General features: G+C 41.9%; 1 protein-coding gene across 1 annotated transcript in view; it reads left to right on the forward strand.

Moving 5' to 3' along the window:
* Positions 1-25402, forward strand: part of ush2a (Usher syndrome 2A (autosomal recessive, mild)) — a gene marked incomplete at its 3' end in the record, with an annotated part of 180403 nt that overhangs the window by 147314 nt on the left and 7687 nt on the right. Inside the window, exons 69-82 of the mRNA XM_084541903.1 lie at positions 1026-1209; positions 3688-3845; positions 7485-7643; positions 7977-8139; positions 9118-9335; positions 9422-9558; positions 19304-19385; positions 19489-19634; positions 19775-20113; positions 20384-20745; positions 20888-21257; positions 21617-21898; positions 22000-22169; positions 23517-23847. Coding sequence (XP_084398029.1) covers positions 1026-1209; positions 3688-3845; positions 7485-7643; positions 7977-8139; positions 9118-9335; positions 9422-9558; positions 19304-19385; positions 19489-19634; positions 19775-20113; positions 20384-20745; positions 20888-21257; positions 21617-21898; positions 22000-22169; positions 23517-23847 — 3101 coding nt within the window. The remainder of the gene's footprint in view (positions 1-1025; positions 1210-3687; positions 3846-7484; positions 7644-7976; positions 8140-9117; positions 9336-9421; positions 9559-19303; positions 19386-19488; positions 19635-19774; positions 20114-20383; positions 20746-20887; positions 21258-21616; positions 21899-21999; positions 22170-23516; positions 23848-25402) is intronic.

Below are 25402 nucleotides of genomic sequence, written 5' to 3' on the forward strand. Positions count from 1 at the left end.
CATTTTTAGATATGTTTCCACATTTTTCTCTATGCCCTCCTCACTCCTCTATTCTCCTCCCACTGCTGTCCTTTTTTAAATCCTCCCCCTCGTTTTCTCAGTTTTCCCTCTCCATACGACATCTTGTGTCTCTCTACCCCACACCCTTCTGCCTCTCTCTTTCTTCACTGCTGTAAACGACTCCTCAAACGGATGCCTGACTGAAAACATGTCATAGATTGTTGTTTAAGAAAGAACTTGATTTAGGATGATTTGTCTTCACTTCATCCACGTCTCATTTTTTTCTCACTTTCTATTTTGTGTCTCGTCTTCCTGAATCCTACTGCACATATTTTTAGGTTTCGATATTTTCCTTATTCCTTTTCTGTTTAAACATTTAAATTAGGTCCTCAATCCACCTTTAAACGTATTTGTTTACCTTTGCTTCTTTTGTCTTTGTATGTATCTGATGTGAACTTTTATATGGACTTTCAGTTTCCTTCTTCCAAATACTCTCCTTGTCCACTACAATTAATTAATTAACATATGTTCTACTTGTTTGTGTTTATATATTGGTAAATAATTTGTATTTTAATGAACTCTTTAAGCCGTCCTGCATGCCAGCATATAGTTGAGGTTTAGATTAATTGTTTTCTCTTGAACTTCAAATTATATAATTATTCAAATGTCATTGTCCTCTCATGCTTTCACTGTAATCTCCTGAGGAATCTTTTCCTCCTTCTCATTTTCCTTTTCCTTATTATTTTAAGGATTGAGTTGTTTGATAATTTGATGATCTGCATTCACAAAACATGTCACTATTTTAGGACCAAACAGCGATCATCATCATGTCCTCAGTTAATAAATACAGTGGGCATTCTGTTTCAGAAAGGAAAGGATCAAATTTCTGTATGCAAATAAATTCTCTTTTCTGACTAGACCTTGTGTGTGTGAAATAAAGAGAAGAATAACTGCTAATTAATTACAGGGGAAAAAAAGTAGAAAACACTCACTTTCTCTTCTTCTTTCTGTCCGTTCCTCTTCAGGTGTATGGATGAGGCCCAGACACCTGATAATAAACACATCTGCGGTGGAGCTGTACTGGGATCAGCCATCCCGGCCTAATGGACACATCTCCCAGTACAGACTGAACAGAGACGGTCACACTATTTTTACCGGAGACCACCGTGACCGGAATTATACCGACACTGGACTCCTGCCAAACCGCAGGTAGAGACTGTGCACATACGTAGAAGTCACACGTACAAAAACACTTCACTTGTAGCGTCACAATTAATCTTCACTTTAATGTCTCGTTTTTCCCATGTGAGACGACGCGCACATGTGTTTGTGTGTTCGTGCTGAGGTCACCCTGTTTTAAAAGCATTCCTATCACCTCATCCATGTCTCTCAGGACTGCAGTCTGTATATGTCTGTTTGTGTCATTTAATGAGTAAATATTTGACATACCAATGACAGATGCAAACACTGGCATGCGCACAAATTAAAATCACAAATCAGATCTGGCTTTTGCTTACAGACAGCAGCGGAGCGTGGATTTTATTTATCTGTTTATTTTCATTCAACCTTTAATAATCCATGTATTTAATTTTTTTTTCCAAAATGAAATTTCTGCTTTAATTATGTCAGCGTAAAACGATACCTTCTCTCCTCCTTTCCTGTCCCCCCTGTCTCTCCTCTGCCTTCTCTCTCCAGAGACAATTTCTCTTTACCCCAAATAGAATTCTTGGGATAACACCCTGCAGTACTCCAATCTCCTCTATGTGTGAGTGAAAGAGAAAGAAAGGAAGGAAGGAGATAGGACTGTGTGTGTGTGTGACGTTTAATTTTCCCTAATTCCAGATAGTCTGCCAGAAGGCATTCCTGTACCGACCCTTCTCTTCTCATCACTTGTCTCACTTCCTATTCACTTCTCTCTCCTCCTCACCCTCCTATCCCTTCCCTCTTACCTCATTCCTTCCCTCTTCCCCTTCTTTTCCCAATTTAGCCCTGCGCCAAGAATTACACAGGGAGCACCGGCCCCATTATCCAAGCAGACTTGTGTGTGCGTGTGTGAGTGCGTACCCTCGCATGTCTTTGTGTGTGTGCGTGTGCCTGTGCGTGAGACTGCTCAAAGTGGCCATTGATTATTTATGACAATGTTGATTAGCTGTCACTTTGCTTCGGCAGCCCAGGAAGTGTCTAAGATGACGAGAGAATTAACCTATTCCCTCTGGCTGCCCCCGCAGGACACACACACACACACACACACACACACCCACAACCAAACAGATGCAAATGCCTCACTCACCGATTACCCACCACACATACACAATTCTACTTTTGATATCCCAAGGCGGTGTTTACATTTAAGTAAATATCTTCCGGTGATGAAGTGTTTAACTTCATTCTCCCACTGAAACCTTATGCCATGATAAAATTCTCCCTCTCCATCACACTCAGTCTCTTCCTCTCATGATTTCCATCCCTCCCTCTTTCTATCTCTCCTTGACGTAAATGGCGTGTCTCGGGGAGGTGCATTTATTTATGTTTTTCTGTCTGTGTGTGTGTCTATGAGAGTAACATGTGAGTAGTTTTAATACCTTCTCCTGAGTGCGTTCTAACCCAGTGCAGAGGCACTAATGGCCTCCTGTTTAAAGCGCTCTGCACAGGAACAATAACCCAACACCGCCGCCTATTAATGCATGTGTGCTGGAGTTTATAGCAAATTAAAGGCTTTTAATGTTAAATGGTGGCCCACTTACACAGCTAATGTAGGCTTTAGCACCAACCAGCCACACACTCTTAAAAGGGAAATCTATCTTATGATGTCATGGGCTAGGGAGGTGGAGAGTGGGTCGAGAGAGGCAGTGAGACAAATGAAAGAGAGGGAGGAAGGTGCATGATGGAGAGGAAGAAAGAGGAAGAAATGGACCTCAAGTGTAGTAACTGTATTAACATGTGCACACATACTTTGAAATGCTGACATTTAAATTGTGCTGGCATTTGGAGTGGACAATGTATTGCTTGTGTCTTTCCAGACAATGTTGTAGAGATGTTTAGACATTAAATCTTCCCAATTTGTTGGTTAATTACAACTTGGAATTAAAAGTATTGAGTTGTGAACATTTTTACAAAAACAACTGAGCCTCAGAGTTTCTCTCATTATATGAGGATTCATAGTTTTGATAATTTTTTCACTTATTTTCTATGCTGAGAAAGGATGAGGCAAACTATGTATTGTCTGTAATTACACAACTTTTGTGTTGTCTCGGCAAGTGGCACAAATATGTATGTTCTGTAGTGCTCATTGACTGAGCTCTTCATCAGACTTTATTCAGTTTTTTAGCATGTACTTATCCAAATCATCCTGGGGCGGTAATCTCCATCAGCGCTACTTAAATTCTTTCAGAGTTTAGGCTTCTGGGCAGCCCAATGTGTACGGCATTGCTGAGTGTATGCAAGCGCAGAAACCATGCAGAATGTTTTTTATAGTTTTATAGCGCTTTATAGAAACTGCTTGGGAGGACTGTAACTTATAATTTAAATAAATCCACTTTTAAGTTGGGTACTAACTTATTGGAGAAAAGTATTATTTGAATTTATTGAAACTGCCACATTAACGCTGTCTGTTCTAAATATTATTTTTCCTCCTGTTTTGCCTTTGCTGTTTTAACCACACCCTTCTTTACGCCGCTATCTATTTAGGTATTTGTATGAGCTGGAGGCTACTACGGGGGGTGGGACTGGTGTGAGTGACAAATATGTTATACAAACACCGGTCTCATGCCCCACCGGGATCCCACCTCCTCACAATGTGACAGTGTCGGGCCCCTACTCGATCTCTCTTGCCTGGTCCCCCCCTGGTGAGTAGCAATATAAATGAAAGGATGTATGGACGGATGAAGGAATGGATGGACCTGAAGTCATTTTCTGTGGATGGAGTCTTATATAGTCATTTCAATTTAAAATATATTATGGTTTTTAAATTTGGTTTGGTTCATCACAACAGAACTAGCTTTTGTATACGTGTTCATTTACAGCAGTTCCCTATCATTTGTAAGTTTAAACTTGCTCTTTAAAGATTGTTACAAATACTTTTTTATGCTTCTGGCATTTCTACTCAGAAACAGAGCTGAAATAATAAAAATTGACAGGCTTTAGTGTGGTTATATAATGCTACGGTCCCCCATAAACACAGAGTCACCCAGAAAACATAAGGTGTGATTCCATTATCAGTGTTTTTGCATGCATTTTTAAGTATTACATTAGAACAAGATAATCAAAATAAAATAAAAATCTCCTCAGCAGCTTATGAAATTGTATTGCTTGCTTGGACATTTGCTTTTTTCAAAAATAAGATTTAATGTGGTTGATGGGAAATTGAGCAAATACTTCCGACAAAGGTCTGATACATCGAATAATTAACTCTAATGACTGATCAGCTTTTTTTTTCAGCTTTTAGAGTAATTTAGCCTGTAGCATCCCCCTCTAACACACTATGCAGCCTAATAAATTTACTTTTAATGGAAAGGCAACTCATTTATATGTATGTTTACTGTAACATTTTAAAAGCAGCTTCAAATTTGCTTGACGGTTCTAAACACGCTTAAAGAGGGGGGTCAGACTGAAACAAAAGCCCTGAGTAGTTTTCCATTCACCTTCTGGCCTCTCAAGACCTGGACACATACACAGGCATACATGAGCATACACTTGGAGCTGGGTTTCATGCTTATGGGGCAGTGATTGTCTGCCCTAACCCATCTATCATTGACTATTACTCTCTCATTAGGCTGATTTCCCATCTCAGAAACTGCTTAAAAGGCCAACTGGCAAAGACACTTCACTTTGTTGTGTGTGTGGAATTGTGTGGGTTTTTGTCTCTGTATATTTGTGTTTGTGTTTATGTATGCATCTTTATACATGTGTATTTCAGTGTGTGTGCACGTATTGCTTGTGCGTGCACATCACTCAGAGATATTTCCATAGGCAGGCCTATTCTATTGTCATTATGGGTTGATTTTAAAGGTGAGGAAATATCGGCTGGGTTCTCACGCTTGGTTAACTCCCTGAGCCCAGAGTCTGGAGTGTTTTCATCTTGTGTGCGTGCGTGTGTGTGTGTGCATGCTTAACTCTCTGACTGTGTGTTTGCGTGTGTGTACGTACACGCACATGTGTTTGCGTCTTCATATGCATAAACTGACTGCCAAAGCACTGACGTATGGCTGTTAAAAAGACATTTACTCTAAGATCAATTTCTCCATCGTGGTGTTTGTGGTTGTCTATGCCTACGTGTGTGTAGAATGAGGGAGAATGTATTGCGTGTGCTGTTTTTGCTGTAGGCCAGAGTGCATGTATGAATTTGTAATTGTGGGCATGATGTGTATGAAATAGAAGCAGGTCATTGGTTGTACATAATAAAACTTAAATATCACAGTGATGATTAAACCTATATGGCATTAACACCTCTGTGTGCGTTCACACATAAATATCCCATAGTGTGTGTGTGTGTGTTTAGATTATGTAAAGGTGTGTTCATGTAAAAAGCTCCATGCACTGAAGGCAGAGGTGTGTGTGTGTGTGTGTGTGAGTGTAGGTGCATGTGTGCATATGTGAGTTGGGGGGGTGAATAATTGAAGTCTTTCATTTGTCTGGTAATCAGTTCGTTCTCGAGATATCCAGAGTTCATGAATGTTGAATAACCCATCACAATACAGTTGGCCTGAATTATGGAAAAACCTCCGGCGAGAATATTAACAAAGTCTAGGGGCGTGTGTGTGTCTGTGTGAGTGTTGTCTGTATGTATACATTTGTGTGTTTTTTTGTCTGGTTGTGAGACCACACTGCCAGAGTCGTAAGGCCAAGATCAAAAGTATAAGTACAGGTAGATTTATGTGCTTTCGGTACAAAATGGGTCTATAATTACTACAAACAGTCACTGTGTAAAATATCAATGAAAAGAGAATGCAATAATTATCAAAGCATTTAAAACATACACCAATCAGTCATAACATTATGACCACCATCCTAACCATGTGCCTCCAAAACAGTGGTGACATATCAGAGAATGGACATGGGCCTTCTGAGGGTGTCCTGTGGTGTGTGGCAACAGGATGTTGTTAGTGGGGGCCTTTGGGTCCGAGGGGTTGAGGGGAGGGGCCTCTGTGAATCAGGCTTGTTCCAGTGCATCCCACAGATACTTGATCCGTTTAGGATCTAGTGAATTTGGAGGCCAGGTCAACCTTGTGCTGTTTTTCATGTTTGTTGAGTTGTTCCTAAACCGTCTGTGTGTGTGTGTGCCTGTGTCAGACTGCATGCTGCTGAGGATGGCTGCTGCCATCAAGGAGTGTCATTGCTATGGGGTGGGGGTGCCTGGTCTGGTCTAGGTGGGTGCCCGATGTCTAAAGTAACACATGAATGCCAAAAGTTTCCCAGCAGAGTATTGTCACAAGATGATCAGTGTTATTTACTTCTCCTGTCAGTGGTTTTAATGTTGTGGCTGATCGGTGCATATTCATCTGAAAAGAGTGAATATATCACATATTGAATATGAATATTGAATATTATTTCAATGAAATTAGGACAGAGCATATTTACCACTGTGCAACATTGCCTCGTCTTTTAACAATGGTTTGCAAGAGAACAACAGCTGTAATGTTTTACCGTTCTTTACCTTTTTATGGGATGTCAGCTGCTCATGTTGTTGTATTTTTTTTGGGGGGGCAGGGGGGTTTCCGCAATGCTCCAATTGTCTGTGACATGTCTGGACTGCAGGCAGCCCATTTTGGCGTATGGACACTTTTATCATGGTGCCATTCTGTTGAAATACGTGCAGAATGTGGTTTGAATTGTTTTGCTGAAATAATCAAGGCTTTCCTTGTAATTTTGCAACATGCTGCTCCAAAACCAGAATACTGTATTTTATTCACAATAATGCTGCCTTCATAGATGTGCCAGTTACCCATGCTATGTGCACTAATGCACCCCCATACCATCACAGATCCTTGCTTTTAAACTTTGTGTCATAGATGATAGATTTGTGTGCTCGGGATGTTGAATCACATTCCTGTGTCAGCCCAAGGTTTCCTGTTGCTCCGTTGCAGTCATTTGACGTTTTTTGATTTGCCTTTCCACCAGACATACAGTTTCATCTTTATCTTATGGACAGTGGAATTTGCAGTCAGGGAGTACTTTGATATCTCTTTGTAACCTCCCAGTATTTTGCAGGTACTTCTCAGCCAGTTGCATTGAGGAGCCCATAGCTGTTGAGTGTTAGCACAGAGTTCAAAAAATCAGCTACTAATTCAGAAAGACAGTTCTTGACCCACCTTACAAGTCCTCTTCTAAGCTAAGTTTTTAATGTTAATGACATAAAAATTAGCAGCACATCAACATATGAAGTATTTACAGTTGCATCCTTTATTGTACTTTGTTGTTTTCAGTTATAAATGTACCGCTAAAAACGTAACCAACTAAACCTAATCATAATATGTCTCATTCCACAGTTCATGTGAACAGCAACCAGCCTGTGAACTACAACATATTGTTAAATCCAGGGAGTGACAGTGCCATAATGCATCAGGCTGGGCAAGACCTGCACCTCACTGTGACAGGTCTTGAGCCCTTCACCACTTACTACTTAAGAGTGCAGGCCTGTCAGAGTGGTAAGAACCCTTTCTCTTCTGAGATTGTCTACTTGTAATCAATTGAAGAAATCAATAATTTCACATATCAGCACTATTTGTGGTTAAAATTGCTGCAATTCTTTGATATTTAATTGTAACAGACTCTAGTCTTGAAAGAAAAGTTGCATACATGAACTAAAGGCCTAGTGGGTTAAAACCCTTTTCACTGGGCATGGTGTAGCCTGATTCAGTTGAGGTGTTTCAGCTACAGCCTTTAAGCTGGTAATAACCATATGTTGTGTGATAAGGTGATACTAGGAGACTTTGTAGATGTATTTTTATTCCACAAATGCAATACTTTGTTTCGTGTAGATGGGTGTGGAGTAGGAGACGGCGTCTATGTTCGGACTTTGGAGACGACCCCAGAAGGTCTGCTGCCCCCCACAGTCAAAGCAGCTGGGGCCAGTGTGCTGGAGATCTACTGGTCACCTCCCAAAAAACCAAATGGACTCATCACCTCCTACCATATATACAGGTGAGCAACATACAGTAAAAAAAATCACGTCAATGCAACATGTCCGCTACGGTGCTCATCTTTTAAGGTGACAGTCGAAAACTTTGGGATGTAACCCTGTTAAGTGTCCGACTGAATCGTCTGAGTGATCATTAAGAGCACGTCTGCAAAAATGGACTGAAATGATAAAAAAAAAAAAACAGGCACATTATGTTCCATTTATCTAACCTGTGATATAGACGAAACACTTTTACCGCTCCAAATAATAGACGGCAAAACCATTTCCGAAGAACACAGAAGACGGTGAAAGTTTTGGTGATGTCTCTTCAGGCAAAGTCTGCTTATCAATCTATGTATTGTGTGAGTGAATGTGCATCTGTGCCATGTGGGTATTAATGCATGCTGAAGGTCGTGGTCCGCTTGTTGACCAAAGAGTGTGTGATCTGTATGCAGGGTCAGACCAGACTAAGCCCTTTAAGTCCTCAGGAAACACACATTAGCATAGCAGTATACACACACACACATAAACACACTGACACATCTGGCATGATCAGACTCAGGCAGACAGGGACTTGGATAAAACAGGAAAATCTCTCTTTCTCTCCCTCATACACACACCTTAAACCCTGCGTCGACAGACAAATGGGCTTACCAAAGACTTCAGGTTGCTTGCATCAGCCAGTGACTTACACACAATGTTTAAGACGTGATGTTACTTTTTTATTCCAAATCCGCACAAACTAACGGTGATCAAGTTCAGCCCCAAGCATAGTAGAAGAATTATACATAACATATTCTCCAGTATAATTTACATACATTTTGAATATAATAAAAAAGTGTGCTTTGATTACTGAATCTTTGGCAGTAAAAGTTTCCATATCATTCTGAATAATAACTTCTGCTATGTTAATTTGATGTATCGTGACATATACAACATTTACATAAAATATACATGTTTATAATTTGGAAAATCTAATCCAAGAATTTATTTTACCATAGGCGTCCCTTAGGAACAGAGGAGGGACTGCTGGTTTTCATCTGGTCCAGTGGCCCGCTTGAATTTTTTGATGCCAGCCCTGCCCTGCGACCCTTCAGTTACTTCCAGTACAGGGTTCGGGTCTACAACTCAAAAGGTTCAGCTCTGAGTCAGTGGACTTTAGCCCGGACCTTAGAGGCAAAACCACAAGATATGGCCGCTCCCATTGTAACACCCTCGGGTAAGTTCACACAGTCTCATGAACACTGGTATATGTAAAATGTTTTGATATTGAATCACTTCCACACATGCTGTGCTCTGTGATAGGGGCCTACTCAGCACACCTGAAATGGAGTGAACCGAGACAGCCCAATGGTCTCATTTCCCATTATAGACTGGTTTACAAGAAGCAGCAACAGGACCCAACGCTCAACTCAACCACCGTTACTGCTCTCACTGTGGAGGTAAATGCTCTCTCTCACACACACACACACAGAATGAATACCCAGAGCATTATGTAAGGACAGTCACATCTCTAATCACAGGTAGTTTTCCATTGCTATATGTTGTATCACTGGATCAGTTTCCATGTACTGATCAGATTGTTCACAAATCCAAAATATAATTTACACATATAGAAACATACCTATAAATATACAAAACTTAAAACATTAAAAAAATAAATAAAAGTATACTGTATTTACATTATTCTGTGTGCGTGCGTGTGCATGTGTGTCTATTGTCTTTCACGATGCTTGTGAAGAAATTTAGAGTCTACCTGTGGTGTTGGTGCCATCTGTTTGGCAGTGAGGGGTCTGTAGACACACACATGCACACACACACGCGCACACACTGAGCCCAAGGCCTGCTACTCTCCAGGGCCCTTCCCACAATTCTGTGCCACGCCTGATGCTTCAACACAGGGAATGACTACCGTATAAGTTTCCTAAAACCACACGAACACACACGTATCGCACATTCACACACTGTATATTACTGTTAACAGCTGTCATCTAATCTCAACGAGTTGGCAGCACAGTAAGTAGGCTAAGTTCACCCAAAGCTGCAATGAGATATTGGCCAACAGTAGCTGGCCTCCTCTCGGCATGCCACCGCATACCAGTATGTTTGTCTGTATCAACACCTCAGACTCAGTGTTGTATACATATATACTTACACGCCCATTTTTGAAAATTTGATTTTATTTCTCTATGAAAATAATAAAAAAAAACAATAAAGGAGATGAGGAATAAGTCACTTGGTAATTAAACAATGATTTGTAGTGATGTGTATGTGCTGGCATGTGTATGTTTTGCCAGGTTTAGATAAGGAAGTGAAAACTGGCGGAACAAGAGAGTTGGTCGCGAAGATAGAAAAGAGAAAAGAGCTGAAATTAGTGGGATGAGAAGTGGAAGGGGGGAAGAGACGAGTGGATGAACAAGAGGGGAGGGGGAGACAGAGTGATAGATAGGGGAAGGAAGGTGGATAGCTAAAGAGGGAGAAGCTTTGGAAGTATAGATCTATATTCTGTCCATACGTGTGGCCTCTTCTCCCTCTGTGACCTTTGGCTTGTCACTCATAATTAATACAAGATGTAAATGGAGACCTTTCACCTTCTCATTGATATGGAACACTCTGTGTTTGTGTGTGTGTGTGTGGGAGACCGAGAGAAGCTCATTGACATGGCATAGACTTATTTTGGTGGCGGTCATTTGTCACACCGTTGCCTTCGCCACATGCACTACAATGTTTGGCAACACACAAAGAAAGTCACGATGAGCAACTAGGTTTTGAAACAATGTGGAAAGAACAAAGTTTTGAAGGATTGTGCAAATTGTTTCAATTAACCATGTGCATCCCTCATGCTCGCAGTGGTCATTCATGAAGGCTTCACTGGCAAAAGTGGTGCTTAATTCAATGTATGGTAGTGTATGGATTCTTCATCGTCAGTTAACTTTTTTCTCTCCTTAGTGTCCACCAATCGGCTCTTTTCCGTACACTATAAATGTCTTAGTTTTGCAGCTGCATTGTTTGTGCATGTGTGTGTATCAATTTAGTGTGTGTGTATTTGTGTGTGTATTGATCTCAGGCTGGGCTGGGAACCCTGCTCTGTGCCAGCTTGGCTGATTAATGGGGTCGTCATGGCAATCGGACGGAATGAGGGTACGAAGCGCAGGCGGCCTGCCTCGCTAGACCCCTACACGCCGCCTGGCACACACATAGTCTCCCCCACACACACACACACACACACCCACACACACACATATTCACTCTCCATGCCTTACACCTTCCTGACAGACGTGTTAGTCACTCACAAAACCCCGTCAGGATGCCTTTCTTGCTCTGTGGTTACTTTACCTCTCCTCCGCTTTCTGTTTTCTTTCATTGCGTTTTTGTTTTCCATTTTTTCTCGCTCTTCTCTCGGATGTCTTCTGCTCTGTGTCCATATCCTCTCTTATCTATGTACAACTGGACATTTTAGCTAGCACTGTTCATGTTGCTCTCACTCTGAGCAACTATAGTTCCACCCACGCTGCCATACACCTCAGACCTCTCCTTTTTTTGTGTTCCTTCCTTTCTTTCTTCTTATCTGATCACAGCCTTCACTAACTTTCAACCTTTCTACTTTTTTCTTGTTCCATTTCTTCTTTATCCCTGTCTGCCTTCTATGCTGTTTTCTTCTCATTCTGTATGTTAAATTTCTGTACGCCTCTCTTCCATCTGCTCTCTTCTCGCTGCAGTTTTACAACCTTATTTTACCTCTTCCACCCTTTAACCCTTCTCTTCCTCTGTCTTCTATCCCCTTACTCCATATGCAGTCATTCACTCATCTTCTATATATTCATTGTCCCTGCTCTCTTTTTTTTTTTTTTTTGCCTTGTATTTCCCTGCCTACCACCTCCTTCTCTTTTCTCTGCTTTCCTTTCCTCCCTCCCTCGGCTCTTCCAGATGTTTCAGTGTGGCCCTTGGGATCGCTGGTGAAGGGAGACCGTGGGCATACGTGTGTGTGTGTGTGTGTGTGTTCCTCTATGTGCATGCATATGTCTGAATATGGTTGTGCGTGCCTGTGTGCATGCAGAACATTTTTGTTTGTGTGTGTGTGTGTATATGCAACAGTGTGTGTGTGCTGTATTAATACATCCCATTGATCAGAGCAGGACCCCTGACAGTCATCATCCCTGAGAACCATCTGGCCGACGCCTGACGCTCCCTCACCCAAACAGAAGCTGACACCCTATTAATCTGACACCGCCATGCATACATAGGTGTGCGTGCGTGTGTTTCTGTGTGTGTGAATGAATGAATCAGTGAGAGTGTGTGAAAGAGAGTGCGTAAAAGGTTATGTGTAGCGCATGTGTTAACATTTTTGCCATGTCTTCTGTTTCTGCGTACGTGTTTGCGCGTGCGGATTTGTGTGTGTGCGCGCTCCAAATCCAAACTGTGCACACACATACAAACGCGTACACGCACCGCCATCCGCCAACAACAGCCGGCGCTGAAGGGAGCTGAAGGGTGCTTGGAAATTAAGGTTATTACACAAATTGAGCCATATGGTCTAAATATTTCAGAGCTGAAATTTACTAGGCAATAAAAATGGCCCCTACCTCGGTAATGGTGTAAATTACAGCTTAACCACCAGCGCTAATGATGTCCTTCTGTACGCCCCGTAACCAACCGTACATGAAGGACACATTGTTTAAAAAATACCCCAGGAAAAAAGAAAGAGAGAGGGAGGGGAGAGGGAGAGGTAAAGGGAAGAAGGGATGGGGGAAGTAGGGAGAAAAATGAAGCGAATAGAGTTAAGGAGGAAGTGAAAGAGCTGAAGGAAGTGGAGAGTGAGGGAAAAGGGGAGATGGAGAAAGAGAGAGAGTGATTAATATGAGAAGTGGGGAGAAAGAGAGAGAGAGCTAGCAGCATGTTTACAATCTGTTAGTTTACCATTAAGAGCCCGTCAGAGAGTGTGGGACAGCGAGGGCCAGCCGGCGAACTGTGTCTCAAAGCCGATATGAGGATTCGGAATGCGCACACAGTGTGTGTTTGGGCACGCTCATTTGGACGGGGTATGATGATGGACATGTCAGAATATATGGTGACCATGTCTAACATTGGTCACCATATATTCTGATTCTGTTTGAACACACGCTGTGAATATTGATGCATCATTTGGCAATACTAAAGCATGTGAGATTGCCGGCATGCGTACTGGAGACTGGTATAAGGATGAAGTGGCTCAGCAGGCATGTTTTCAGGTTGACATGCAATGAAACTAACAGGACTAACAGTACAAGATCACTCAGTAGGAAAACATATGTGTCCATACAATTGTTAACATATCATTGCACCGCCTATATAAAAAAAAGCAGAGTGCTTTTTCTCATTTTCATTAAATATCTGCTTGCTGCAAGTTAGATGATTACATTGATGTCATTCTTGTAGGTGTGGGATAAATATTTTGCAGCAACTAGGAGGCTCTTAGCTCTGGACAGAGACTAGAAGCAAGCGAAAACAGCCAACCTTGCTTTGGTGTAAAGTAACAAAACCATACAAGCACCCCAGCATGACTTATTCATCATTTTATTACTGTTCTCCAAAAAAAAGTTGGGTATGTGACTTTTTGGGTTGTAACACACCTGTGAGCACAGTTTTGCTAGCAGGTGTGTTACAACCCATTGAAATCCCACCATCACCCACTTTGTTTGCCTTGGCAATAGAAATCCGCCCTCAAAATATTTCTTATGCTATGCTTTCATATGATGATCTTAAAAACATTTAGATATTGACACATGATAAAACTGTAAATAAAGTGTGTTAATTTGGATGTTCAAACTGGATTGGGGCAAAAGATGAACAGCTTTACTTTTGACCCTCTCTTACTTTCAGCTCAGCTACCCTCTTTGCATCACTTAAACGCCAAAGAGAGTGAGTGAAGGCAAAGAAGATGGTTGAACAGGAATGATAGGGCTTTGCCCTTGCTCCCAGTGACACCCTTTAACAAATGAGGGAGACAAAGAGAGTGGAGAGAAGAGAGAAATGGGGAGCTGAGTGCACAGAGAGTGAGGAGAGAGGGACGAGGAGGTTAAGAGAGGGGGAGGAGACAGGTGAAGAGAGGAAGGAAGGATTATAGGAGAGGATAAGGAGACTCAGATGCAGAGTTTGTTAGGCCCTGTGCCTGTCATACCCCTTAGTTAGATGTCTCCAACTCTGATTGGAGGGCTCTCAGCATTCTGCATAAACAGCCAAATAATCAGGCTGCAACACTCCCTGATCTTCTCACTGCAATCTTTCTCTCTGTCTCATCATCTTTGTTGCAACTCCTCCCTCTATCGCTGCATACTGCTTATTTCTTCCTCCATAACTACATTTCTGTCTGAGGCTTCTCTTCCTCTGTGTCAAATTACAGTTTTTATGTTGTACTCATCCACCATCTTGGCCCCTTCATTCCCTCTTCTTCAAGTGATTTTTATCCAAGTGACTTTATATTCTTCTGCTTCCTCTTCCTCTTTCTTTCTTTGCACTCTCTCTTTCTTTCATCCTCTTTCTCATAATAATGACAGGTTGTGTGTTATTGTGTGTCTGTCTGTGAAGAGGCCACACCATCCATTGTAGTGCTCTTCACTGGTTTTAATGGGTGTATAGAGCTGCAGCAGCGATATAATGGTCATCACTTAAGAGGAACGCAGAGAGTGTATGAGTGTGAGTATAAAAAAGAAGAAAAAATAAATAAATAAAGAGTTATTGTATTTGTGATCTCTGAGTCCATTCAACTATGGGAAGGCCTTCCTGCCACTCGGATGCAGTCTCACAGCCTGGACATGAGTCTTTGTGTTTATATCTGGCAGTCGGCAAAATCTCCATCGATTTGTCACATTGTGTGTTGTTGTTTTTTCAGTTTTCTCTTTTTTTTTTAAAGTATATGTTTCTTCTTGATTAGATTTTTTTGTACAAATAGCCATCATTTTCAAAATTAAAACCAGCAGATCTGTGCATAATATTATTTTTCTATTGCCTTGCCTCAATGAAATGCATGCTTTTTTTTAAAATTATATTTCAGAAGATATCTCTGGATTTTACACATACAGTCCTTTGCCCACCATAATTTGTTTCACCACGTACACATTCACAAACACATGCTGAATTTATATACTGTGTATATATATATAATATGCTGTTCCTGTGGTCTGGAACCGACAAAGCCAATCATAGATGTCGGTGTGAAGTGAGCATGGCTGTTCCAGACCCCTACAGTCCTCGTCTACATCTGTGCTGGCCACAGACAAAACACATGCCTAATGGCGCTCTGTGTGTCTGTGGTTGTGTTTCTCTGTGTGTGTGTCTGTTTGTGTGTGTGTGTGTGTCGCACAAATTTCTGTATGTGTCAGGGTTTGTCTAACGCACCCTGACTAGCAGGGACACACATGCAGGGCATTTACAAACAGACACAGGGCAATTGTTCCAGCAGCATTGAATTAGGCAAGCACACATAAATAGGCACACACGCGCACACAAACTTGGCTTGAGAGCTTGGCATGGGGTGCAAGAGATCAGCGTGTGGTGCACTGGCTCACCTCAGAAACCTCTGAAAACAATTACAGCTCTCACAGGGCTGGTCAGGACGCAGCTTGTGCTAATAGACTGGACAATTGAATTGAACTGGACTGAATTCAACTGAACTGAATTGAATTCATCTGAATTGAGCTAAATGAGTCGTATCTGATCACATCATCTTTCATCATGGCATGTTTTAACAAAACTGAAAATAAGTAAAACACATAAGAAAAGGTGAAGCAGCATGGTGCTTTATTATCTCTCCAGGATTTAATATAACAGAACAGAGAGGCCAGAGAAGGTCTGTGGAGAGAACCATCCCAACGGCAGACCAGTTGGACCCCATTCACCTGTCATTAGGCATGCTTGTTTCATGTATGCTCTTTTTACTTTTACCTGCTTGTGTGTGTGAGTGTGTGTGCGAATGAGAGACAAAGAGATAGAGGGGGTCTGTTTGTGTGTGCGTACGTGCATGCACATGTGTAGCCATATGCTAATTTTGGTTGGTCTCTCTGTCTCTGTCTCTCTGCGGGGCCCAGTGCTGGGGCCTTTGTGAGATAATCAGCATAATTCTTTTGACAAATACACATGGTTATTCTTAATTAGTATCACACACTGTCCCCCCGGCTGCACCATGCCTCTCTACCTGAATATCACACACACACACACAGATGTGCAGTTGCACACACGCACTTTTAGGGACACGTGGGCACAAAACAAAACTGCTTGCAGATGTGGGCTTGTTAGGATACATGCAAATGCACACACAAAATCACAGATACCGGTATATGTGCACCACGTCCAAGGAACACACATGCACACTGACCCTTTTATATAGGCTGCACGTGCAGAGAAACACGCCATCCAGAGTATCCCTGCTGTAGCTCAGCTCACACACCAAAGAGAATGAGGAAAAAAAAGATTGAATAGATTGCTTCCTTGCCCTCGATGCTAAGTTGTGTTGAACCATGTAAGATCCGAGAGCTCTTTAATGTATAAATTAGTAAGACCTGTCTTGTCTCTTCTTTTCTTTCCATATCATTGTCTCCTTTTCTCTCCTTCTGTCTTGTTTACACGGCCCCCAGTCTCTTTCTTTCTCCCGACTCCTTGCTCCCCTCTGTTCTTTTGCATTTTGTATGATTAAGTGGTGACTTTGATCATCCACGCACGCATGTACTGTACATGCTCATGCACTCTGAATTCAGGTTGACAAGAACCCTTTCTTTTTATTGTAACTCTTCATGTGATCTAGGTTGGCTGTGATTTTTTTTATTTTTTTCTCTCAAACTAGGCTTAACAGAAAAACCACCATTGATCAAAATGCGGCTGTTACTGCTCCAGTCGTTGACAACCGCTGCAGCTATAATGTTGCATTTTTCACAAGATATGAAATACCTACATTACAGATATCAGAGGCTGCTGCTAAATTGCAGTGCAGCTCAAACCCACAAATTGGCAGTGAAGCATGGAGTGGTCTCCAAAACAGCCAGGTCTAGTTGTTTAAACACCATCAAGGTCAGATGCTGCATAAAATAAAAGTGTAGACAGAAACCTTACAATTACAAGATTGGGAAATGCCACTCCAGCTGTGTGGTCTTTAGTATTTCCTACACTCCCACAGGTTTATCTTCACTGCCTTTACCTCGTAGCTCTGTTATTCATGTCATGATTTCTCTGCTAGTTCGATGTGTTTGTCTGCGTTTTCCTTAATATGTGCTTTAGAAGATGTGAAAGTATAGTTTATATTTGTGTGTGTGTGTGTGTTTGCACAGTGTGTGGATGAGTATGCGTGAGAGAGGAATAGTTATTGAGGGAGCTGTTAATGTAATGTAATAGTTGTGTGTTTCAGTGTTACACCATTTGATTACAGCCTGTCTACGTGCCTGTGTGTGAATTTCGCAGTACTTGTACATTTTGTGTGTGTGCGCGTGTGTGTGTGTGTGTAGCGAGCAGACCGTTAATGCGGTGTGTTTCAGTGATAAAGTGTTTGAATGTATTGCCATCTAGAGGCATGTTGCAGAGTCTCCATGCTCCTATAAAATCTGCCAGCGCCAGATGCTGCTATTGACAATGTGCATATGTTAACCGCTTTATAGGCCACATGCCTCACATATTTCACTGGCTTTTAAGGTAGAGAGATCTCTCATTCCCGCTCACTTAATCTGTCTCTCCCTTTTGCCACATCTATCTTTTTTTTCTCTCCCACTTTAGCTTTCTTCCCTCTTTTTTTTTACTTCACTCAATCTCCCTCTGTCTTTCTCTCCCCCTCCCTCTCTCTTCCCTTTTATATTTCCTTCAGCAGTTATTAACTTACTCACCTCTTACTTTTTCTTATCCCTCTTTTCTAACTCTCTGCCCTACATTGCCTTACTTACACACACTTCATTTCGTTCCCATCTCTGTTTCCTTTTGTCTTTATTTCTCCCTCCCTCCGCCCCTCTTTCTTTCTATCATTCTCCATCCCTTTCCCCACCCTTTCTCATTGCGTCCCTCCCTCCCTCTGTCTACGGAGAAGTGCTGTGATTTGCAGGAGGATTTAGCTTGTGTCTAGGTGTCTAGGGGCTTATTAATCCTATTTTACTGTGGATGAAAAATATGTTGGCTTCCAGACATGAAAACAGTGAATACATGCATTCTGGTTGTTGTTCAGACAGTTCATCCTTGGTGCCACGCTACGGTGATTTGTCAGGGTTTTCATTTGATTCTGTTTGAATTAGAGACTTTTTGATCCTCTTGCCGCTGCATTGAAGTGGGTTACCATTTAATCTCTTTACATATGCTTGGTTTTGTGAAAGCATACAGTCCTGGACAGACACTTTTTAACTGCAGACTCAACACTTAATAAAAATATAGGCTCTTATGTTTTACTTTCACTCAAACATATTCACATACTCAGATAAACATACCTCTCGTAGCTGCTTCAGAGCGTCATAAACAAACACACACTCATACAGGCATTGCTACGTCCTGGAGCCTGTTACTCCCAGACTACCATGTCATTGCACGCCAGGGCCCTTTGAAACAACAGTGTGTCTCTTATCAATTAGTAAATGGCGTTCCCACTGTATCACACACACACATACACACTGCCCCTGTGTTTGCCAGGGTGTTGGGCTGGCTTCCACTGCCTAAAGCTACTGGCAAACACCCTGTGTGTTTGTGTATGTGATATGAAAGGGTGCATGTGTGACATAAACACTCAATCTGGAAGCTTTGAATTCACCCATAAGGGACAGCCGTCTGCCTGCCAGTCTCTCTCTGTCTCTGCCACTTCTCTGGTGTCTGGTTACTTTACCATGGCAGAGCCTGTATGTTAAAATGTTGATATCACAAATCCCATGTTATGTCATCTTAGCTTGCCTTTGTTTTAGTGGTCTTCTTCATATTCCATTTTAATGAGTAACACACTGGTATTTATTCATGCAGGATTTGTTTGTGTAACTAAATTCATCTCTCTCTTCCATTTCTTTGGCGTTCTACCCACTTCTCTGTTGCCTTTTAAGTATCTGAAATGATTTATTTTTCCTCTTTAACTCTTTACAATCATTCTTTTCTCTTAACCCCTCCTCTCTCTCATATATTTAATATTCTTTATGAATTTCCATCTCTTTCGCCTACGTTCTCTATTTTCTTCTCCTTTTGATTTTGGTCCGTTTCTTGCAGGCTTCAGTCCTAGAGGCGACGGTGTATGGTCTTGAACCATACAGTCAGTATAGTCTACGAGTGGAAGCTGTGAACGGGGCAGGTAGGCTGAATGTGATGAGATCATTTAAAACATCAGGGATAAATAATGAAAGCACCAGCTAGTGAGCACTGGTATTGAACCTAGATGTTTTGTGACCCTTCAGGCAGCGTCTCCAGTCAGTGGGTGGACATTAGGACCCTGGAAGCCTCTCCGGCCGGCCTGGCTAACTTCACAGTGGAGCAGCGAGAGCAGGGCAGGGCGTTACTGCTTAGCTGGGATGAGCCACTTGCTCCAAATGGAGTCATCACGGTACATGCAAAGCACACCATAAAAACACCGAACTCAAGGTCTCTTCAAAATCACAGTAATAACACGAGGTAGATACAATAATACACTGTATATAGACTGTTTCCTTCACTCTTCCCTTCTTTCCCTCTTCTCCGTTCCAGATGTATAACTTGTACAGTGAGGGGAACCTAGAGTTCAGTGGGCTATCACGCAGCTTCCTGTTTCGTCGTTTGGAACCATGGACCATTTATGCTCTGACTCTGGAAGCGTGTACCTCAGCAGGTTGCACACGCACACCACCTCAGCACGTCATCACAGCGGCTGCACCACCTGCTTCCCAGGCGCCTCCCAGGCTTGTCTCCATCGGCTCCAATCATGTGTCACTTTCATGGGGCCCTCCTTCCCAACCCAACGGGCCAATTGGCGAGTATTTCATACTTGGGAGAACCGAGGAAGAGGGAAGGGGAAGAAGTAAGGAAGAAGATATGGAAAGGGGGAAAGTAAGTGAAACCCAGCATCTTTCTGAGTTCAGTATCAATCATTTGTAAATTAAAATATCCATGATAAAATATTCAAGTGTTGCCAACATTTTTAAAACCTTGCGTCATGCTTTGTCATGCTCCTATAACTAATACAAATATGTCAGTATATAAACAATACAGCACATCCCACAGGGGTCAGTGTATTTTGGACCTCACCTTCAAATGGAAATTGTGCTAGTACTGCACAGTTAAATCATCAGGCTAAATCATCCACACTGTATCCAACAGGTGCTTTTCAGAGAAACATCCCCGCAACAAATCGAAAGCTTCTCCTATACAGTGACTGGTTTGCGTCCCTGGACAGAGTACGAGTTCAGTGTCTGTACTCATAATCCAGCTGGACACACCTGCAGCCCGGGGGTGACTGTAACAACCAGACAAGCCCCCCCTCGTGGCATAGCCCCTCCAAAAGTGAGTCATCTCCGAGGCCGGCCCAGTGAGGTGTTGGTGTCCTGGTCTCCCCCTTTGGAGCCTAATGGGGTGCTTCAGTCTTACAGGATTCAGAGGAACAACGTCAGTTTCTCATTTAGCTTTGACCCTACTGTCCTCAGCTACACGGATGAAGACCTCCTACCATTTTCAACATATAGGTATTGCTTGCTTTTACTCAAACTGTTTTCTTGTTTTCTACTTTCTGATTTGGAAACCACATTATTCCAAGTTATCGTTACAGATTAATCATTTTCTAATGAAGAAAAGTAAACTTCATTCTTTTTTGGTTTTTTTCTACAGCTACTCAGTCATAGCCTGCACATCTGAGGGATGTATCACCAGCCCTCATACAAACATCACAACTCTAGAGGCTCCACCTGAAACAGTGGGAGCTCCCAAAGTGGATGCCATCACATCCAATAGCATAAATATTTCCTGGAGTAGACCAGTGATTCAGAACGGAGAGGTGACGGAATATGTGCTGAAACTGAATAATGAAGAGGCTTATCGTGGGAGAGACCTGAGTACAGTGCTGTCAGATCTGGAGCCACATACGTCATATCAGCTGGTTCTGTCTGCTTGTACCAATGGTGGCTGCACCACCAGCGTCACGATGTCCACTGTTACTGAGGAGGCTCCTCCTGCTGGCCTGCCCGCTCCAACTCTTAAGGTGTCTTTGTTCATGTTTGACTTTATTCAATTAAAACCTCTCTGGATGTGGAATACACAAATCTGTGGGTTTCAGTTGAAATTTAATTGAAGGAAATTGTGCTGTGTTTTGAAGACTTTTAGTTTGTTTATTGACTTAAATTATTCATCATCCATTTATCAGTAGAATAAGTAGAACGAAAAGTCAACACATTTTTTTTTATTATTTGTGGAGATTTGTCGAGTTATTGTTTTGTTTTTGCCTTGTAGTAAGTAGTTGATTGGTACCTCTCTTTTACATTCTGAATCATTTCAGTCGTCACTGAATGTTAAAAGTAACTGGATTCTGTTTTGATGTGACCTTTAACTTTTCATTTAAAGGTCACTGGCCCAGAGTCAGTGGAGATTAGTTGGAGACCACCCGAGCACCCCAATGGCATCATAACTGGGTATGAGCTTCGCAGAGACGGGGAGGTTATCTATGTTGGCACAGACACCCATTACCACGACTTCACACTCCTGCCAAGCGTAGTATACAATTACGTTGTTAGGGCCAACAACAGCAGAGGTGCCGTAAGCAGCACCGTAGCCACAGCAAAGACTCACCCATCAGCTCCGTCTGGCGTGGGTCCCCCCATACTAACGCCTGTGGGAGCAAGCCAGGTGGGTCACTCACCTGTTCAGTCTTTCAAAAGTAAAATCTGAATCAATCAAGAACTGTTAAATAGTTATTAAATCGTATTTATGTTCTGTGTTGTTACCAGGTTAGAGTAGAGTGGCGGATTCCAGCCCGTCCTAATGGAGACATTATAAGTTACACTGTGTATCAAAGAGATCCAGTCCAGCTTAGCACCGTCAGCTCTGTGTTCACACCAGACGACAGTGCCTTCTCTGACAGACACACCACTCTACATGGACTGGCTCCTTACCATAGGTGAGTCCAAGCAGATGTCCTCCACAGTCATCTTTGAACCTATTATACAGGAAAGCATGTGTACAAATTAACTGTATGCTTGGTTTGGTTTGCAGGTAAATAAGAAAAATACATATAACTTTTGTTTATGGTTTTTGTGTACAAAAAACTTCTACATTACATATATTGTGTAGTAAGTTATGCAACAGAGGAAAGTATGGGTAGGAATGAGAGATAAGTATGAGCAACAAGAAGGGAGAAGGGAACAGAGTGCCATCTCTTGGTAACAGAAACATACCCATATCACCACAACCAAGGAACTCTTCTATGACAAATCTGTTAAAATCGGAACATTGTTCACTTGTTTTGCCTTTGTTTTATCCTTTATTTCTTTAGATTCACTTTTCCTCTAATGTCAATGAATGAATAACTTTCATTATCTTAGTAACACAATATTTAATCTCCAGAGGAAACAAAAGGACTGCTTCAGAAACCTCATCGGTTTATGTTATTTAATTAAAAAGCATGCAGTCTTAGTCAGGAGACATTTAAGCACCAAAGTGTGTAGTGCTGATGCTTGTGTTAAAAATTCCAATACTAATGTGCTTGCCAAAATGCAGAAACCCTGATTTGGTGAAAAATGTGGTGACACATGGTCAGAATGAGGCGTTACAAAGCCAGAACAGAGGGAGAGAGTCACCCTTGAAACAGTGCTGATGTTTTTGTCACTCTATCTAAGACACAAACACCAGTGTAGATCAAAAACTATATGTGTGTGTCTATTAATGCATAGGGTTAAATATGCATGTCTAATTGTCGAATTATGTGTGTACATTTCAGTGCCTGAATGTGCTCAGTCTGTGGATGTGGTGATGATTCAGATAATTAAAGACTATCAGACATAACATCTAAAGATCACTCACCCTTTCTCTGGTGACCTTCTATCTATTCAACTTCTGTTCATCTCCAATTCTCTCCTGTTCTCTGCCTCTCTCATCTTTTTAATTATCTCTGTCTTTCCAAAGAGCACAACCAACATTTCAGATTATTAACCTTGTAGTAACCACATTTGTTTTTTCATTTAATAACGAAAAAAAACATAAAGCACCCTCTGAAGATGGGCTGAAAAACTAAGCTTTTGACCTAAATCAATTTCTGAATGAATCTAATACAAGAACAAGACATTTACAATAGTTTTGGCGCATACAGTATGACAGCTGGTTTAAACGTTTTGCACAAAGGTCAGAAGTTTCAAGATAAAGTATGTGATGTCAACATATAAACACTTCTGCAAGTTATCATCAGCATGTAAATGATAAATAAGAAGTAAGATATCTCTTACAAATGTGTGTTTATATGTGTGTGCAGGTATGAGGTGAGGGTGGAGGCTTGCACAGCACTGGGCTGCTCCTCTAGTGATTGGTCATCTATACTCACGCCTGAGGCGCCCCCTGCTGGACAGACGGGGCCACTGTTGGATCTCCAACCTGACGTACACACCAGCCTACAGACCGGCTTTCTTCTCACCTGGTCCCCTCCAGCTAAGCCAAATGGTAGAATCCTGCATTATGATGTGTACCGCAGGCTGGAGAATACCACTGGTACCCACGGACGTGAGGCAGCAACAGTTGTCTGCAGGAATGTGTCTACCACTTGCAAAGATAAAGGACTGCAGCCGTACACTGTATACCAGTACCAGGTATAATGCCATGTGTATTTAGATGTGTGTGTATGTGAGAACAACTAAACTGTAGCAACTGCTATATATTTATTCTGTTAAACTAATAAGTATTCAACCGAGAGAAGAAATGGAAAAAGAAGAGATATTTTATGATCGATAGTTGAGGCCTTTAACAGTTTCAAATGATCTGATGATGATTTTGAGAAACTTTCAAATTTTACAGACATTATTTTAAAAAGCAAATGTCACAGCAGTGATTTTGGAAAAAGTTAAACAGTACAAAAAATGTCAAAATGGACACTGGGGTACCAGAAATAATAGTAAGAAAACTGCAAGTGGGTTTTTCAGATATGTCCGTGTAAAGGCTGAAAAATACAGTCTACAGAACAGAAATGTTCACCGTGTTTTGTCCTTTGGATCGGACATGGGAACAGAGTTAAATGTTTTATTGTGAACCTCTCTTGCAGATGAGACTGATGTGACTGACTCATCAGACGATGTAGCCTGCTTTCACAATGAGATGTTTTGTAAAAGTCTGGTCACACACACGAAATACACACACACACACCCACCCAGATAAACAGATCATTGTCTCAGTGTTTTGCATCAACTAAAACAGCATCCATACACACGAACAATCACAGACACACACAAACACACAAGCCGTGTAATCAGACAGGTGTTAAATGGAGCGGTCCATATTCATGGTGTTGTGCCTGTGCATTGGTACACTAATTGACAGGTTAGCCCTTTGGAAGCAACAATAACATTAGCATTCCTGCCTGTCAGACATATGAGCCGAGGCCAGAGAACCGCTGTAATTGATTGAGTTTGCTTGATTGTGGTGCCGTCTTTATTTACGAGGGTCCTAATTTATGACATGAGGAGGGAGGGAGGGAGGAGCTTTGGGAGATGACGAGCGGGCAACAGAGCCATTAATCACTGGGCCCTCTGAGCACCCCACTTCCTGATTACCAGCCAGCCAATCGAATTAACTGTTAGCCTCCTTGGTAACAGAGCTTGTATTGGAAAGACCTTTTAATGGTGACCGCTACACGTCCCCTGAGGATTTGCTAGTGGGGGATTCGGGTATGTGGACAAGGTGGTGGTGTGTGTGTGCTGGCCATAAACACATCTACACAGTAGTATTCTGTGTGTTTGTGTGTGCCCGTAAACATGTGTCAGAGTGTGTGTGTGTGTGTGAGAGAGCTAAGGAACTGTATACATTTATGGATATTTCATTTGAAGCTATCACTTAGTTTTTGGAAACAGAGAGAAATGGCAGGCAGAATGTTTTCTCTGCTGGTATATCGATCTATCAGTCTGTCCACTTACCTCCTACCTACCAGTTTGTCTTTCTGTCTATCTGCCTGACTTTATTTTTATTTAGCTGTTAATCTGTCTACGTTCCTATCTGGCCCTCATCCTTCTCTCTCTACGTTTCAGGCGTACACAAGGACGAGTCAGTTTAGTTTAGCACGCCACAGTGCTGAGAGAGAAATCATATTAGGCTAATTACACTGGGTCATAAGCTCCTATTGACAGCTTTATGCTTGGTTTTAATTACTGCCCA

The sequence above is a fragment of the Chelon labrosus genome (assembly GCF_963514085.1).
Source record: "Chelon labrosus genome assembly, chromosome: 3".
Taxonomy (NCBI): Eukaryota; Metazoa; Chordata; class Actinopteri; order Mugiliformes; family Mugilidae; genus Chelon; species Chelon labrosus.